Below are 17,367 nucleotides of genomic sequence, written 5' to 3' on the forward strand. Positions count from 1 at the left end.
ACCTTCTGATCGGCAAATCCTAGGCTCTGTGGTTTAACCCACAGCACCACCTGCGTCCCCTGGGCAGTTTACAGCACATATAAAAAATGGTAAAACATCAGACATTAAAAACTTCCCGATATAGGGCTGCCTTCAGGTGTCTTCTAAACGTCAGATAGTTGTTTATTTCCTTGACATCTGATGGGAGGGCGTTCCACAGGGCGGGCGCCACTACCGAGAAGGCCCTCTTCCTGGTTCCCTGCAGCCTCACTTCTCGCAAGGAGGGAACCACCAGAAGGCCCTCAGTGCTGGACCTCAGTGTCCAGCTGGACGATGGGGGTGGAGACACTCCTTCAGGTATACGGGACCGAGGCCGTTTAGGGCTTTCAAGGTCAGTACCAACACTTTGAATTATGCTCGGAAACGTACTGGGAGCCAATGTAGGTCTTTCAAGACTGGTGTTATATGGTCTTGGCTGCCACTCCCAGTCACCAGTCCAGCTGCCACATTCTGGATTTGTTGTAGTTTCCGGGTCACCTTCAAAGGTAGCCCCACATAGAGCGCATTGCAGTGGTCCAAGCGGGAGATAACCAGAGCATGCAGCACTCTGGCGAGACAGGTGGGGTCTCAGCCTGCTTACCACATGGAGCTGCTAGACAAACATGGACTAAAATGACCTCAACATTTCTGCGCAGCGGGGTAGGTTTTTGGTTTTCTGCTCTTTCCTGGAGACCCCACCATGTCTGCTCAGTGCTCCAGGATCCAGTTTGAGTACATTGAGAACGATGGGGGGTGCAGTTTAAGTAAGGCGAAAACTGAGGGGGACCAGAGACCCAGATAATTGAGTTTTTGGAGTCTGTAGGTTAGCAGTTGGGAACGCTCAGTTCATGCACCTGGTAACTTTGAGGCTGGATTACTGCAATGCTGCCCTTTGGTCTGATTCAGACACTCCAGCTGGTGCAGAATGCTGCGCCCAAATTGCTGACGGGAGCTTCTTGTTGAGAACAGCTGACACGGTTGTTAAAACAGCTGCATTGACCGTCCATCTGCTACCCAGCTGGATTCAAGGTTTATGTATTAATCCAGGGACTGCCAGAACCCTTATATCCTAGCCTGATTATCTGCAGGACGGTCTCAGGTTATTCCCCTACATTGGTGAGGCTCATTTGATAACAACAATGACAAGAAACCGAGCCTTTAGCGTCGCTGGCCCGGTCCTGTGGAACTCTCTGCCACTGGAGATTCAGCAGACGCTGTCTGTGCCAACTTTTAAACGCCCGCTGAAACCTTTTCTGTTTCTCAAGGCCTACGTAGGCAATTAAGAGTGCACACCCCACAGTGATCTTACTGCTGTTTGCTTTTAACTTGTTTTTAAGCTTTTACTCTGTTGTAAACAATGTTGATATATTTCTTTGATACGGCGGCACATAAATATTTTTTATAAATAAATAAATGAGTTTTTTTGGGGGGGAGCAGGTTAGTTTCCCTCGCTTGCCTCATATCTTGGGTTCTACAAATGCTAGAAACTTAACTCTTTATTTGAAAAAAATAAAGCCAGGGTTCTTGAGATCATGATTCATCAACCGGGGGGTGGGAGGCAGGGCAGTATCTCCCTTTGGCTTCCTGCAGACATTCATGGGAACATCACTTTCAAACAGCCATGGCTTCCCCGCTCAAGAGTCCCAGAAATTGTAGTTTGAGAACCTAGAACCTCTCTCCTAGAACTATAGTTCCCAGAAAGGGCTTGGTGATGAAACGTAGCTTTAAAAGTTAAAGGTAAAGGGACCCCTGACCATTAGGTCCAGTCGTGGCCGACTCTGGGGTTGGGGCGCTCGTCTCGCTTTACTGGCTGAGGGAGCCGGCGTACAGCTTCCGGGCCATGTGGCCAGCATGACCAAGCCACTTCTGGCGAACCAGAGCAGCGCACGGAAACGTCGTTTACTTTCCTGCCGGAGTGGTACCTATTTATCTACTTGCACTTTGAGGTGCTTTCAAACTGCTAGGTTGGCAGGAGCAGGGACCGAGCAACGGGAGCTCACCCCGTTGCGAGGATTCGAACCGCCGACCTTCTGATCAGGAAGTCCTAGGCTCTGTGGTTTAACCCACAGCGCCACCCGCATCCCTAACGGAGCTTTAAGTAGCTTTAATAGATGTCCCTGTAACAGACAACCTCTTTCTCTCTCCTGCAGTTTGGCTTTAAGAAATGGAAGAGCCACGTGACAGCCAGGCCCTGGGAAGACCGCTCGGAAATCGTGAAGGAGCTGTACTCTGACCTGAACATAATTAAAAGCCCTGCAGGTAAAAAATATAAATAAATACCTTGCCTAACAATCAGCTGGACATAAACATCAAGAAGGGCTTGGTGTTTTTTTAAGAGGCCAATGCTCTTGTATCTTGCTGAAGGACGGACTTCTTGGATGAAACTTTTACCCCACTTTCTCCATTAAACGCTCCCATTTTAAAAAATACGTGGGGAAAAGTGCATATAAAACTCTGTTGAAAGATCTCAAATGCTAGTAGAATTGTGAAGGTACAACATCATCATCAACAACAACAACAGTAATAATATTTATACACCACTCATCTGGCTAAGTTTCCCCAGCCACTCTGGGTGGCTTCTAGCAAAATATTAAAATACAATAATTCATCAAATATTAAAAGCTTCCATAAATAGGGCTGCCTTAAAATGGCTACTAAAAGTCAGATAGTTGTTTATTTCCTTGACATCTAATGGGAGGGTGTTCCACAGGGCAGGCGCCACCACCGAGAAGGCCCTCTGCCTGATTCCCTGCAACCTTGCTTCTTGTAGGGAGGGAACCGCCAGAAGGCCCTTGGCGCTGGACCTCAGTGTCCGGGCAGAATGATGGGGGTGGAGACGCTCCTTCAGGTCTACTGTTCTGAGGCCATTTAGGGCTTTCAAGGTCAGCACCAACACTTTGAATTGTGCTCGGAAATGTACTGGGAGCTAATGTAGGTCTTTCAGGAATGGTGTTATGTGGTCTCGGCGGCCGCTCCCAGTCACCAGTCTAGCTGCTGCATTCTGGATTAGTTGTAGTTTCCGGGTCACCTTCAAAGGTAGCCCCACGTAGAGCGCATTGCAGTAGTCCAAGCGGGAGATAACTAGAGCATGCACCACTCTGGCGAGACAGTGTGCGGGCAGGTAGGGTCTCATCCTGCGTACCAGATGGAGCTGGTAGACAGCTGTCCTGGACACAGAATTGACCTGCTCCTCCGTGGACAGCTGTGAGTCCAAAGATCATCCACGCTGCCCCTCTGCCAATGCAGAGAATCCACAGATACAGCTTCCCTCATAGGTTGACCGTCCAGCCTTCTTCAAAACCTTGACTGATGAAGAGTCCACCTCGTCCCAAGGCAACCTCTTCCGCCAAACTGCTAGGAAGCTCTTCCTAGTACTTAGTTGAAATCCTCAAACATGAGTTAGCCACCGGGCAAATGTTATCTGGAGAGTTTTAATTGTTTGAGGGCCAGCACTGGAAAATTCCACTGTCCTGTAGCAACCCGAAAAGGTCTCTACCTGCATATATAGTTAAAAGTAGTATCCCACAACTATAAAAAGTCATGGTTTCCCCCAAAGAACCCTGGGAACTGTTCGAGCTGAGAGTTGCCTTGAAGACCCTATTCTGTCCACAGAATTACAATTGCTGTAATAACAGATAAGAAGACAAATATGAAAAAGTATTTCACCAATATTAGTCTAAGTTGTATACAGTGTTACCTCGCAAGACGAATGCCTTGCAAGACGGAAAACTCGCTAGACGAAAGGGATTTTTGTTTTTTGAGCTGCTTCGCAAGACGATTTTCCCTATGGGCTTGCTTCGCAAGACGGAAACGTCTTGCAAGTTTGTTTCCTTTTTCTTAACACCGTTAATACAGTTGCGACTTGACTTCGAGGAGCAACTCATAGAACGCGGTGTGGTAGCCTTTTTTGAGGTTTTTGAAGACTTTGGTGATTTTTGAAGCTTTTCCAAAACTTTTCCGACACCGTGCTTCGCAAGACGAAAAAAATCGCAAGACGACAAAACTCGCGGAACGAATTAATTTCGTCTTGCGAGGCACCACTGTATAGGTCAAATAATCTCTTTTTTCAAAAAACAAAACAAAGCACACAGACAGATGAATACTTACAGAGATAGCATTTACCAAAGATTAAGACTCTCAAAGACAAATAATGAATGACCCTGTAACTGTTCAGTAATTATGTGATGCCATCAAAAAAGTTCAGAAAGGAAAGGTACTGGACCAGAAGGACTCTTGGCTTCTTACCATAAGTCTTTTGAAGATATACTTTTACAACCCTTTCAATGGACAATGAACAATATTTTACAGAGCGGTAAGATTCCAGATAGTCAGAGAGAGGCCAACATGCAGCCGCTGGGAGAGATCATCAGGGGGTTTGGGCTGGGTATGCAGATGATACCCAGCTCTACCTCTCCTTTAAATCAGACCCAGTGAAGGCGGTGAAGGTCCTGTGTGAGTGTCTGGAGGCGGTTGGAGGATGGATGGCGGCTAACAGATTGAGGTTGAATCCTGACAAGACAGAAGTACTGTTCTTGGGGAACAGGGGGCGGGCAGGTGTGGGGGACTCCCTGGTCCTGAATGGGTTAACTGTGCCCCTGAAGGACCAGGTACGCAGCCTGGGAGTCATTTTGGACTGAGAGCTGTCCATAGAGGCGCAGGTCAACTTTGTGTCCAGGACAGCTGTCTCCCACCTCCACCTGGTACGCAGGATGAGACCCTCTCTGCCCGCGGACTGTCTTGCCAGAGTGATGTATGCTCTGGTTATCTCCCGCATGGACTACTGCAATGCGCTCTACGTGGGGCTACCTTCTCGGTAGCAGCGCCCGTCCTGTGGAACTCCCTCCCACCAGATGTCAAAGAGAACAACAACTACCAGAGTTTTAGCAGACATCTGAAGGCAGCCCTGTTTAGTGAAGCTTTCAATGTTTGATGTATTACAGTATTTTAATATTTTTTTGGAAGCCGCCCAGAGTGGCTGGGGAAGCCCAGCCAGATGGGCAGGATATAAATAATAAATTATTATTATATTATTATAATTATTACACTTATACCTATAGAGCCTCAGGACTTGACTTTGGTGAAAAACCACCGACCGATTTCCTTACTGAACAATGATTATAAGTTACTTACATCAATTTTGTCAGAAAGGTTAAAAAAGATTTTGCAGGATTCAATTCATCATGATCACTGTGAATTCCTGCCTAAAAGACAGGTAAGAGATAATGTCAGAAATATGTTAGATGCTTTGGAATATCTGAATTGCCACAAGAAACGAGCTGCTTTGATTTTTTTGGATGCAGAAAAAGCCTTTGACAAGGTGAATTGGGTATTTTTATTTAAAGCACTGCAGGAAATGAACTTTGGTGATAACTTTATTAAATGGGTAAAAATGATTTACAAATCACAGACAGCCCAGATAATTGTTAATGGGAAATTGACAAAACCCTGTGAGAGAACAGAAGGCGACAAAGCAAAAGTGTCCATTGACCCCATTACCTTTCATTCTGGTCTTGGAAGTCTTGGAAGATGCGAGAATTATGGGAATAAAGATTGAAAAAGAAAGTTATGGGCCTTTGCTGATGACCTGATATTAGTTCTGGGAAATTTGCTGCAGGGAATGGAGATTCTTATGAAGTAAATGATTTTGGTATGTTAGCAGGCTTAAAGGTTAATGACCAGAAAACAAAAATATTAACAAAGAATATGACAACAGAAGATCAGAACGTTTTGATGGAGAAAACAGGGTTTCCAAATCAAAAAGAATTAAAATACTTGGGTACTACTATGACAAGTACGAATTGTGTGTTGTTTCAAAATAGCTATGTTAAGACATCGGCCGAAATCAAAAAGAGATATGTCAAGATGGGAGATGCTAAAATTATCGTTGTTGGGTAGAATCTCAGTGATAAAGGTGAATGTTCTGCCTAGAATGACGTTTTTATTTCCAACAATACCTATTTCGGCTAATGATTCACCGTTTCAACAATGGCAAAAAGATTTTTCTAAAATTCTATGGCGGGAGACAGGATGGGATGACCGAGAGTCAAAATTAAAGCATTGTAGGATTCAAAGGAAAGGGGAGGGTTGGGTTTACCTGACCTGAAATTGTATTTTGTGGCTTCTTGTTTGGTGTGGATGAAGGAGGGGGTGACACTGAAAAACAAGAGACTCTAGAACTTAGAAGCACATGATTTAAGGTTTGAATGGCGTGGATATTTGTGGGGCAGTAAAGTCAAAGCTGATGTGGATTTCAAAAATCTGATTAAGAATTTGGAATAAATATGAACCTAGAATATGTCCAAAGACACCCGAATGGATTTCACCACAAGAAGCTTTTCATAGAAAAGAGGAGGTTGGTAAAGAGAAACCGCTAACTTATCAAGAGTTATTAGAGTGGAGTCAAGAAGGTTGTAAAATTAAAACAAGGGGAAAGTTAACAGGGGAAGGTTATCGTTTCCAGTGGTTTTCTCATTTACGACTAGCGAGAGATTTAAGTTGGATGAAAAGACTTTTTGGTTAAGGTCCCCTCCTCTCTCCTGTGCATCCTTGAGGCCTTACCCTCCAAAGTCCTCTGCGTCTGAAGGAAGGGGACGAGGGAAATGCGAGTCTGGGATAGACTTTGTGTGTTTTAAAAAACGAATCTTCTACCTAGGCTCTATGCTGACATGTGGAAACCTTTTCTACCTCCTCTGTTTCGGATGGTGGCTGTCCTTGCTCTACGTCCTGGTCTCCGTCCTGATGTTCCTCACCATCCTGGGGGTGCCCTACGGTGAGTTCAGGGGCCTTAGCATAAAATTGTAGAATTGGGACCTCAGGGTCTTCTAGTCCAAGCCCAGGAATCTCAGAGCATACGAAAAGCAGTTGCGGCTGCGCTCATGTTCAAGATCCAGTTTCGGGGAGGAGGGAGGGACTGAAGAGGCAAAAACAATGGATGAGTGGAAGATTAAGGACAGGTATGTTTGTAAGAACTCGGTCGTCTAGTTTGGCAGCGTTCGGACTTTGGAACTCCCTGCCTATTGATACAAAGCAGGCACATATGTTGGATGTTGATGTCTGTTTTAACCAGTTTGAATATTTTAACATTTTGGCCAATAATTGTGCAGTGGTACCTGTAGTTGCGGACACGATCTGTTCCGGGGTGCCGTTCGCACCCCAGAAAGTCCGCAACTAGAGCGGCGCTTCTGCACATGTGCAAAGCGCACAGAACGCTTCTGTGTGTGCGCGCAAGGCGAAATCCGGAATTATATACTTCTGGGTTTGCCGTGTTCGCAAGCCGAAAAGACACAACATGAACCTAACACAACACGAGGGATAACTGTATTCTTTTATTCTCTTTCTAAACTACTTCGAGGTTTTTTTTTTTATTTTTAAGAATATCTATCAAGAAGTACATACATTTTATGAAATAGGTAATTTTTTTAAAAAGGAAATCTGCCCCAGAAAGCCAGAAGTAATGTGACCAACAGCCTAATTTTCGCCTTAGTGGCTGGGAATAGTCAGGCTAACCTAATGCGATGTAGCTGGTTTTCTTGCTGCGAGGTAAAGCCTGAGTCTTGCATGCACCACGCCCATTATCCCAGATGGGATCTTGCCAGTGGCGGCTAGTGGCTGTTGGGAGTCATAGTATGGAAGGCAGAGATCTACTGTGAAACAAATCAAGCTGAACTGTCTGGTTGACCCAATTTGAATCGCATGACTCAAGCGGATTAATTTTTGGTGCTATAAATTCTGACAATCCCGGAGTTTGAGATTGTCGGAATATTTTGTAAAACGTGCTTTGCATAGTAGGTGTTTCAACTGAAATATTCTATCGACTGTGGTCTTTTCTCGGTTTATTTCATCTTTCTAGGATGCATCCTGCATGTCTAGAACATTCCCCACATTTTCATCCCACCCCATAACTCAAAAACTATAAATCACAGGACGTTTTTATTCAACCCAGTGACTTTGGCATGTGAGATAATCCAGTACAGTGGACGCTCAGGTTGTGAACGTGATCCATGCGGGAGGCACGTTCACAACCTGCAACATTCACAACACGCGACCCACGTGTCTGCGCACGCGCGGGTCGCAATTTGGCACTTCTGTGCATGCGCAAAGCGTGATTTAGCGCTCATGCGCAAGCGCCAAAACCCAGAAGTAACCGGTTCCGGTACTTCTGGGTTTAGTGCCTTGCACAACCCGAAATCGCGCAACCCAAAGCGTTTGTAACCCAAGGTATGACTGTACAGCCATTTTAATCAAGATCTGAGATGTAGTTGTTAATTTTTTGAAAAATAAATGTGCTGATCTCTTGTGGGGCAACTGCAGTGAAGAACGTCAAAGGGTTACCCAGACCACATTGCTGGTTGAGAAGGGAGGCGGGTCATGACAGTTGGAGCTCCAGGCCCCCCAAAAAACTTAGATCTGTCACTGTGCTTGGCCAATAATAGCCGGAGCCAGCAAATTCTGATTTTTGTCCCTGTCCTCTTCCTTGACGCATTCTGCAAGGGGCAGCCCTGAGATTTAAGGAGAAGAAGAAGATGGCAACAAGAACCACCCCCTGAGCTGGTTTAAATTAAGAAGGAAAGTGGGGGGGGGGGCTTGGGGGGTGCTGGCAGAAGGCAGAGGACCGAGCTTGGTGGGGCAGTGCCCCATTTGCCTAATGGATCATGCCCTAGACAACGGAAAGGGGCAGCTCAACGCTTTGCCCTATCCCACCTACATTCTTTGTTCCGGGACCTCACCTGTCTTTCTCCCCTCCGCAGGTAAGCTGTGTTGGAAACTTGCGGGATATTTCCTCTGGCCGTTTGGGAAAGTCATTCAAAAGGTAGGAGACCCGAACGGAAGCTGGCAGCCGTCTGTCCAGGTCACAGCCTGCATCCGTTGATTTTTGCAGAACTGCGACTTCGGGCATTTTTGAGAGATGCCTGTCAATAATGGCAGCTGAGGAAGCTGCGTGTCTTTAGGGCAGAGGGAGGGAAGAAGGGGGTCCGTGGCTTGCGAGGTGAAACCTGCCTGCTCCTCTGGGGTGGGGGGTGATTTCGGTCCTCCCCTTACGGTCACTTCTGTAAATAATATGCAGGCCGAAGCACAGCTGGCCTTTGAATAATAATAATAATAATAATAATAATAATAATAATAATAATAATAATTATTTATAGCCCGCCCATCTGGCTGAGTTTCCCCAGCCACTCTGGGCAGCTTCCAATCAAGTGTTAAAAACAATACAGCATTAAATTTTAAAAACTTCCCTAAACAGGGCTGCCTTCAGATGTCTTTTAAAGAGAAGATAGCTGCTTATTTCCTTCACATCTGAAGGGAGGGCGTTCCACAGGGCAGGCGCCACCACCGAGAAGGCCCTCTGTCTGGTTCCCTGTAACCTCACTTCGCAATGAGGGAACCGCCAGAAGGCCCTTGGTGCTGGACCTCAGTGTCCGGGCTGAACGATGGAGGTGGAGACGCTCCTTCAGGTATACAGGACTGAGGCCATTTGAAATGTTCACTTCTCCGAATTCTGTACCGTTGTTTAAAAATTGCTTAGCCATTTGAAAATAGCAGTACAAAAATACATGAGAGTAGGGGGGGGGGGAGAGAATTGCTTCCAAAAATACCGTATGTTCCGGCATACAAGATGACTTTTTATCCCTGGAAAATCACCCCAAAAGTTGGGGCTCATCTTATATGCCGGGTATATGCGTTGGGAAGGAGGAGAGGGAGCCGGTGAGCAGAGGCGCCCCTTCTGCCTTCGCTTCTCCTCCCTCCCCACAGAAGGGAATGCAGAAAGTCCTTCCGAGCGTGGGGCTCGCCTGCCCGCCCGCCAAACGTCTCGCCTCGGGCTGCTGCTGTTGCGGCGGCAGAGGCAGCGGAGGAGTGTGCGATCTGCCCCTGGCGGCGCTCAAACTCTATAACTCTAAAACTCAAAAATTGAACAGCAAAAGTTGGGGGGTCATCTTATACGCCCTGTCACCTAATACGCCGGAATCTACGGTATGTTTATTAGAAGAAATGCGCAATGATAACACATCTTTGTGAGGACTCTACCACCTCCAGCGCAGACCACCTCGGATGCGGTTTTAAAACCTATACAGCCGTACCTTGGGAGTCAAACGGAATCCGTTCCGGAAGTCCGTCCAACTTCCAAAGGGTTCAGAAACCAAAACATGGCTTCCGATTGGCCGCAGGAAGCTCCTGCAGCCAATCGGAAGCCCCGTCGGACGTTCGGCTTCCAAAAGAACGTTCGGAAACCGGAACACTCACTTCTGGGTTTGGGAGCCAAAATGTCCGAGAACTAAACTGTTGGAAAACAAAGGTACGGCTGTGTTTAGTTTTGTTGTGCGTTGGCAAATCCCCTTAAGTCTACAGTGGACGCTCGGGTTGCGAACGTGATCCATGCAGGATGCACATTCGCAACCAGCAGCGTTCACAACCCGCAGCGGCGCATCTGCGCACACTCAGCTTGCGATTCGGCGCTTCTGTTGGGAAACTGTACATGCAGCTACTCACACAGAGTCAATTAAGGTTTGGCAGACAGCCAGAAGGCAATCTGAAGGAGTAAGTCTGCCTGGTGATAACAGAGGCATGGAGACAGCTCCCTGATTGGTCAAGCTCTCTCAAGGGAGTGATAATTAATGGCCCACTAACTGGAATGTGTTAGTTCAGGAGTTCAGAGGTTCGGAGTTCTGTGTGTCAGTGTAGGAGTTGTGAGTCGTGTCAGAGAGAGCTAGCAAAAGATCCGTGTTCTGTTCCTGTAAACAGTCCACTGTATATAATAAACACCTAACTACAAGTTCCTGGTTCCTGCTTCGTCTATCCTGTCTGCAGCCAAGTTGCCAATTGCTTCCGTGGATTCTGCGTTTACTCTCCTAGGTCTGGCTAAGGTCCTGCAACTAGTCAGAAAGTTGCAAAACACCAATAGGTTTTGCCAATAGCTTCTGCGCATGCGCAAAGTGTGATTTAGTGCTTCTGCGCATGCGTGACCACCGAAACCCGGAAGTAACCCATTCTGGTACTTCTGGGTTTCAGCGCATCCGTAACCCGAAAAAACACAACCTGAAGCGTCTGTAACCTGAGGTATGACTGTAAGGTGAAAGGTGATTCATAATCTATTGTTGTTGTTGTTATTTTATTATTATAATATTTTGCCTAATGTACACATTTTTTGCAAACCGTTTCCCGCAGTAAAAATAATGTCTTGGGCTTTGATTTGGGAAGCGCCCTTTCCCTCCCCTGACTTCTTTCTCAACTCCTGCATCTCGCAGACGAAAACTTACCGCCGGAACTGCAACATGAAGTTCAGCAAATACGACGCCATCGCAGAAGTGAATGAGGTGAAGGAGACCACTCCTCTCGTCTCCCGCCAGGAGTCGGCTTGTGAGGACAGTGCAGCACACTGGGTAAGGTGGGGTGCTGCCTTCCTAGAATTTTAGAGTTCGAAGGGACCCCCAAAGGCCATCTACTCCAGCCCCCTGGAATGCAGGAATCTCAGCTCAAGAATCCTTAAAGGAGAAGGGGCAGATTCTTCCCCCCACTGGAGGTTTTAAAACAGAGGTTGGAGAAAATGAGCGAGGTCCCAATTAAAGAAGAATGGCAACTGAAGCTGACGGAATATTCGCAGCTTGCAGACTTAACGTATAGAATAAGAGAACAAGAAGAACGTACGTTTAAAGAAGATTAGAAAACGTTTGTTGAATATATGGGGGGGGGGAATTGTTTAAAGTGGAGCCTCTGGATATGAATTTAATTCGTTCCGGGGGTCCGTGCGCACCCTGAGAAATCCTTATCAAGAGGCGCCGCTTTTGCGCACGTGCGCGGCGCAATAGAGCGTTTCTTCGCAAGTGGCGAAACCCAGAAAAATACTTCCGGGTTTGCCGCTTTCGCAACCCAAAGTTTACATGACTCGAGAGTAACGTAACCCGAGGGTCTACTGTACATTTGAAAACGTTGGCAGCATTAAGATAAATTCAGCAGTGTAAACAAGCTTGGATGGATGTAGTAATGGAATACTGTGGTACCTTGGGTTAAGAGCTTAATTCATTCTGGAGGTCTGTTCTTAACCTGAAACTGTTCTTAACCTGAAGCACCACTTTAGCTAATGGGGCCTCCTGCTGCTGCCACGCAATTTCGCAATTTCTGTTCTCATCCTGAAGCAAAGTTCTTAACCCGAGGTACTACTTCTGGGTTAGCAGAGTCTGTAACCTGAAGCGTCTGTAACCCGAGGTACCACTGTACTGAATGGTTTAATTTACCTAAAATATGCAGGGATTTATGATTTGTAAAATGAACCGTGGAAAGAGAAGATGGGAAGTCATTGATACTTTAAGGATGTTTAGGTGAGCATTCTAAATTGTAAAACAGAAAATTTAAGAGAATTATATTTTAAAAAATAAAACAGAGGTTGGGTGCCCCTCTGCCAAGGAGTATTTAGCTGTGATACCTGTCATGCGTGAGGGCTGGACTAGACGGCACTTGGTGTCCCTTCCGCCTCTACAGTTCTGTGGTTCCGCCCCTGTGTGTTTCTGACCTGCCGTGGGGAAGTTCTCCCCCCTCACTGATCCCTCCCATTCCCCATCTCTCCCCCAGCGGCGTCCCAGCACCTACGTCTGGCTCCTTTTGGGCTACCCACTCCTCTCTCTCGCCCACGGCCTGATCTGCTTCGTCTGCTGGCTCCTTGTCTTCATCATCCCTGTGGCCAAGATGAACGGCCGCACCGTCACCAAGGTCCTCCTCCTGCCCCCGGAGCAGGTCCACGTCCAGCGGCTGCGGAAGGTAAAGGTGTTGGCGGGGCGGGGGCCGCGGACGTAGCAGAGGGCAGGGCCCCCCTGGAGAAAGGCTTGTGGCTTTTTAGCCAAGCAAGCAAGAGACGGCACAGGTAGAACTTCGGAGAATTATCCGAACAGATAAACAAAGATATTTCGTCCCACGGTTCGTGGTTAACCTGTGGAACTCCCTGCCACAGGAGACAGGGATGACCACCAGCTGGGATGGATTTAAAAGAGGATCACAGATGAGGAGAGGGCAATGCTTCTCGATCCCACTTGCAGGAAACCCCAGAAGGAGAGAGTTGCTCTTGTGCTCAGATCCTGTTGCAGATTTCCCTTCGGTTCAGCCCCTGCGAGAACAGGATCCTGGACTGTATGGGCTATTGCCCTGATCCAGCTGGCTTTTGTGTGTGTGTGTGTGTGCTTATGTTGTAACGCGGGTGTCGCTGTGGGTTAAACCACAGAGCCTAGGACTTGCAGATCAGAAGGTCGGCGGTTCAAATCCCCGCGACGGAGTGAGCTCCCGTTGCTCGGTCCCTGCTCCTGCCAACCTAGCAGTTCGAAAGCACACCAGTGCAAGTATATAAATAGGTACCACTCTGGTGGGAAGGTAAACGGTGTTTCCATGCGCTGCTCTGGTTCGCCAGAAGCGGCTTAGTCCTGCTGGCCACATGACCCAGAAGCTGTACGCCGGCTCCCTCGGCCAATAAAGCGAGATGAGCGCCACAACCCCAGAGTCGGCCACGACTGGACCAAATGGTCAGGGATCCCTTTATCTTTTTATGTTATAACATCCCACACAGTCCCTAGCCCGGAACTGAAGCTTTAGCACAGGCGTCGGCAACGTTTCTGTGGCTTGGGCTGGTTCACGTTCCTGCAGACGCTGCTGTGGACCGATGTGTGTGCGCGCGCATGCGCAAACGCTATTTCCAGCGCGGAGGAGGCGTGCGCAGCTTCTCATGGGCTGCAGGAGCTTCCCGCAGCCCATGGGAAGCCGGCCAGCGTCGCAGAAGGCAGTCCCTGCTCTGCTCCGCCCTGGTTTAGCGCGGCGCACAGGCTGACTGAGCAGGCAGTGGGGGTCCATGCGCCGGTTAAATGACCACCATGGGCCGCCTGTGGCCCATTGGCCTTAGGATGCTGACCCATTTTAGCAGCATTGTGCATTGACTGGCGTCAACTCTGTATCCAGGGCAGCTGTCTACCAGCTCCATCTGGTACGCAGGCTGACACCCTACCTGCCTGCAGACTGTCTCTCCAGAGTGGTGCATGCTCTGGTTATCTCCCACTTGGACTACTGCAATGCGCTCTACGTGGGGCTACCTTTGAAGGCGACCCGAAACTACAACTAATCCAGAATGCGGCAGCTAGACTGGTCACTAGGAGCGGCTGCCAAGACCATATAACACCGGTCTTGAAAGACCTACATTGGCTCCCAGTACGTTTCCGAGCACAATTCAAAGTGTTGGTGCTGACCTTTAAAGCCCTAAAAGGCCTTGGTCCAGTATACCTGAAGGAGCGTCTCCACCCCCATCATTCTGCCCGGACACTGAGGTCCAGCTCCGAGGGCCTTCTGGCGGTTCCCTCCCTGTGAGAAGCAAAGCTACAGGGAACCAGGCAGAGGGCCTTCTTGGTGGTGGCGCCCACCCTGTGGAACGCCCTTCCAGCAGATGTCAAAGAGATAAACAACTACCTGACATTCAGAAGACATCTTAAGGCAGCCCTGTTCAGGGAAGTTTTTAACGTGTGATATTTTAGTGCATTTTTGGTCTCTGTGGAAGCCGCCCAGAGTGGCTGAGGAAACCCAGCCAGATGGGCGGGGTACAAATAATTTATTATTATTATTATTATTATTATTATTATTATTATTATTATTATTACTACTACTACTACAACTAATGGTCTCTTGGCTCTGCCGTCTGCAGACAGAAGTTCCCCTCGACGCTGAAGTGCTCCTTTGCTGCTACCGGGCTGTGAACGCTTATTACTACAAATACGCCGTGGACGGGATCAATGTATTTGCCGTCAGTATCCTTTCGGTGCTTTAGGATTTGCCGCTTGGGAGCGGGGTTTGCGCGAGAGCTTTGGATCTGGGTCTCTTTTAGCAGAGTAGGATCTCTTGAATGCAGTGATGCCCCTCCGTGACTTATAAACCTCAATTGCGTTGCATGTAAAAAAATAAAAATAAAATTGAGCAGTCTGAATCGGTTAAGCAAAACAGATGGGTTTTCTGCGTGGAGTTGCTTCGGCAGATGTAGCGAGAGCAGAGGAGCAAAACCTGGACAGAGCTAAACACAGCTACTTGTCCAGGGTTGTAAAGACTGCGGAGAGAATAACTGGGTGCCCTCTTCCCACCTTGGATCAAATCTCTGCTTCCAGGCAGTGCCATAAGAAAGCTGCAGAGATAGCGCAGGATAGTGCGCACCCCGGAAATGATCTCTTTCAGCTTCTGCCTTCTGGAAGAAGGTCCAGGGTTATAAAGACTAGGACTAGCCGCCTAAGAAACAGTTTCTATCCAATGCGATTTTGGTTTTAAACGCAGTGTAAGGTAGTCTCTATGGGAGTATATTGTATTTAATTATGGGGTATCAGAGTTTTTAGGGGGCTAACCAGGTTGGGATAGCTGGGATAGCAGGCTTGTGGGATTTTGAATGCCTGCTGTAGATTTTTTCAGTTTCGTTGTTCTGTATGGGACAATGATAATAAAGATTATCGTATTATATTGACCATTCTGAAAAACCTCCTTGCCCATCTTTAAACAAAGAGGTTGCGCACTCTGCAGGTGCTTAGAGAACTCTTGACTTTGCATGGGCCTCCAGAGGAGCCTTGGTTCAGATCAGGCCCCAGGTGCAACCCCAACGTTTTGAAGTTTTAATGTCCTCCATAAGAACTAGAAACCTGTTTTGGTTAAAGCAGGAGTGTTGATAGGGAGAGTGTCAAAACTCTGGCTCTGCTGTCTAATTCAACGCTTGCACTTGCAGCTCAGCCTCAGACGGTCCTTGTATTCCTAGCACCTCCTTGGCTACATCTTCCCAGGAGGAATAATAATAATAATAATAATAATAATAATAATAATAATAATAATAATAATTTCTTTGTACCCCGGCCATCTGGCTGGGTTTCCCCAGCCACTCTGGGCGGCTGTTTCTCAGCGAAACCTCCTGCGCAGTTGATGCCGCTCAAAAGAAAATACGCACGTGTGTTTTTCCTTTCAATACCTCTCGTCAGATCTGCTCCCTTTGGTTATTGTGACTCTAGTTCTGGGCTACGCGGATAAGCACAACCATTACACCAGCTCTGTGGTGAAGTTCACCTTGGCGCTGCTCTCCATCATGCCCCTCTCGTACTACATAGGCATGGCAATTGCCAGGTAAGAGGTGTTAAGAATTAACCATGAGATCTAGAATCATGGAATCATACAAGGTGTGACCGGAAAGTTCGGTGAACGGCCACAGAAATTGGACAGCGAGAAATATTCAGACAACCTTACAGGCCTTCAAAGTAGGCCCCCTCTGATACAACGCGCCGTTGACAACGTTCATAGAACTGTTGGAAACTTCTGGAGAAGTCCTCTTTTCGTACGGCTTTCAGTTCCCTCGTCACAGCAGCTTGGACATGTGAAATGTTGGGAAATCTGTGCCCTTTCAGTGCAGATTTCAGTTTTGGAAAAATAAAGCTATCCGGTGAGGCCAGATTGGGAGAATATGGAGGGTGGGACAACTCAGTAACCTCAGTAACGATTTCACACGCAATATGCAATTCTTCCGCCATCATTCGGACGGATAAACACCGATCCCTCATCAATAACTCACAATCTCGTATCAACATTTGCCGCCGTTCTGCTCACCGACGGTCTGCCAGACTGAGGGTAATTTTTGATGGTTTGCCGCCCTTCACAAAACCACTTCAGCCACTCTCACACTGTCTTTCGAGTTACAGTTTCATCTCTGTACACAATTGTGAGGATTTTGTGGGTTTCTGATGCCGATTGTGTGTTCGAATACAGTGGACGCTCGGGTTGCGAACGTGATCCGTGAGGGATGCATGTTCGCAACCTGCAGCAGTGTGTCTGCACACGTGCGGGTTGCGATTTGGCGCTTCTGCGCATGTGCGACCTCCGAAGCCCGGAATTAACCCGTTCCGGTACTGTAACCCGAGGTATGACTATATTTCTCTCTGTCCCGATTTCTGTGACCATTCCATAGCTGTCAACTTACAGATTTGAAAATAAGGGACCAGCAGCCTTGAAAATAAGGGATCAGCAGCCAAAATAAGGGATTTTTCGGGCACAGGTATGTTCGGCTTCTGAGCCCCTCTGAGGCTCAGAAAGCCCAGCCAGCAGCCAAACGAAGCCTCAAGCGGTGGTTCCCACAGCGCAGCAACCCGGCAAAAGGGATGCAGCAAGGGAAACCACCGTCACCTCTCCGCTGGGAAGTGCTGAGCAAAGGCGAGTCCCCAGGCAACGCGGCTGATTTGATTGGCACAAGGCATGCAAGCTCCACCCCCCAGTCGTTCTTAGACTTCTTATTGGGTGAGCAACGCAGCCAAGCAACACAGTTGGAGCCTCCCTCCTCCCTGGCCGGCAGGGAGGGAAGGAGAGGAGCTGCTTCCT

General features: G+C 47.8%; 1 protein-coding gene across 1 annotated transcript in view; it reads left to right on the forward strand.

Moving 5' to 3' along the window:
* Nucleotides 1-17,367, forward strand: part of LOC114605516 (uncharacterized) — a 54,991-nt gene that overhangs the window by 16,744 nt on the left and 20,880 nt on the right. Inside the window, exons 4-10 of the mRNA XM_028746869.2 lie at nucleotides 2,169-2,277; nucleotides 6,671-6,787; nucleotides 8,766-8,827; nucleotides 11,259-11,393; nucleotides 12,580-12,765; nucleotides 14,681-14,783; nucleotides 15,984-16,125. Of these exons, the coding sequence (XP_028602702.2) occupies nucleotides 2,169-2,277; nucleotides 6,671-6,787; nucleotides 8,766-8,827; nucleotides 11,259-11,393; nucleotides 12,580-12,765; nucleotides 14,681-14,783; nucleotides 15,984-16,125 (854 nt within the window). The remainder of the gene's footprint in view (nucleotides 1-2,168; nucleotides 2,278-6,670; nucleotides 6,788-8,765; nucleotides 8,828-11,258; nucleotides 11,394-12,579; nucleotides 12,766-14,680; nucleotides 14,784-15,983; nucleotides 16,126-17,367) is intronic.

The sequence above is a fragment of the Podarcis muralis genome, chromosome 10 (genome assembly GCF_964188315.1).
Source record: "Podarcis muralis chromosome 10, rPodMur119.hap1.1, whole genome shotgun sequence".
In the NCBI taxonomy this organism is placed as follows: Eukaryota; Metazoa; Chordata; class Lepidosauria; order Squamata; family Lacertidae; genus Podarcis; species Podarcis muralis.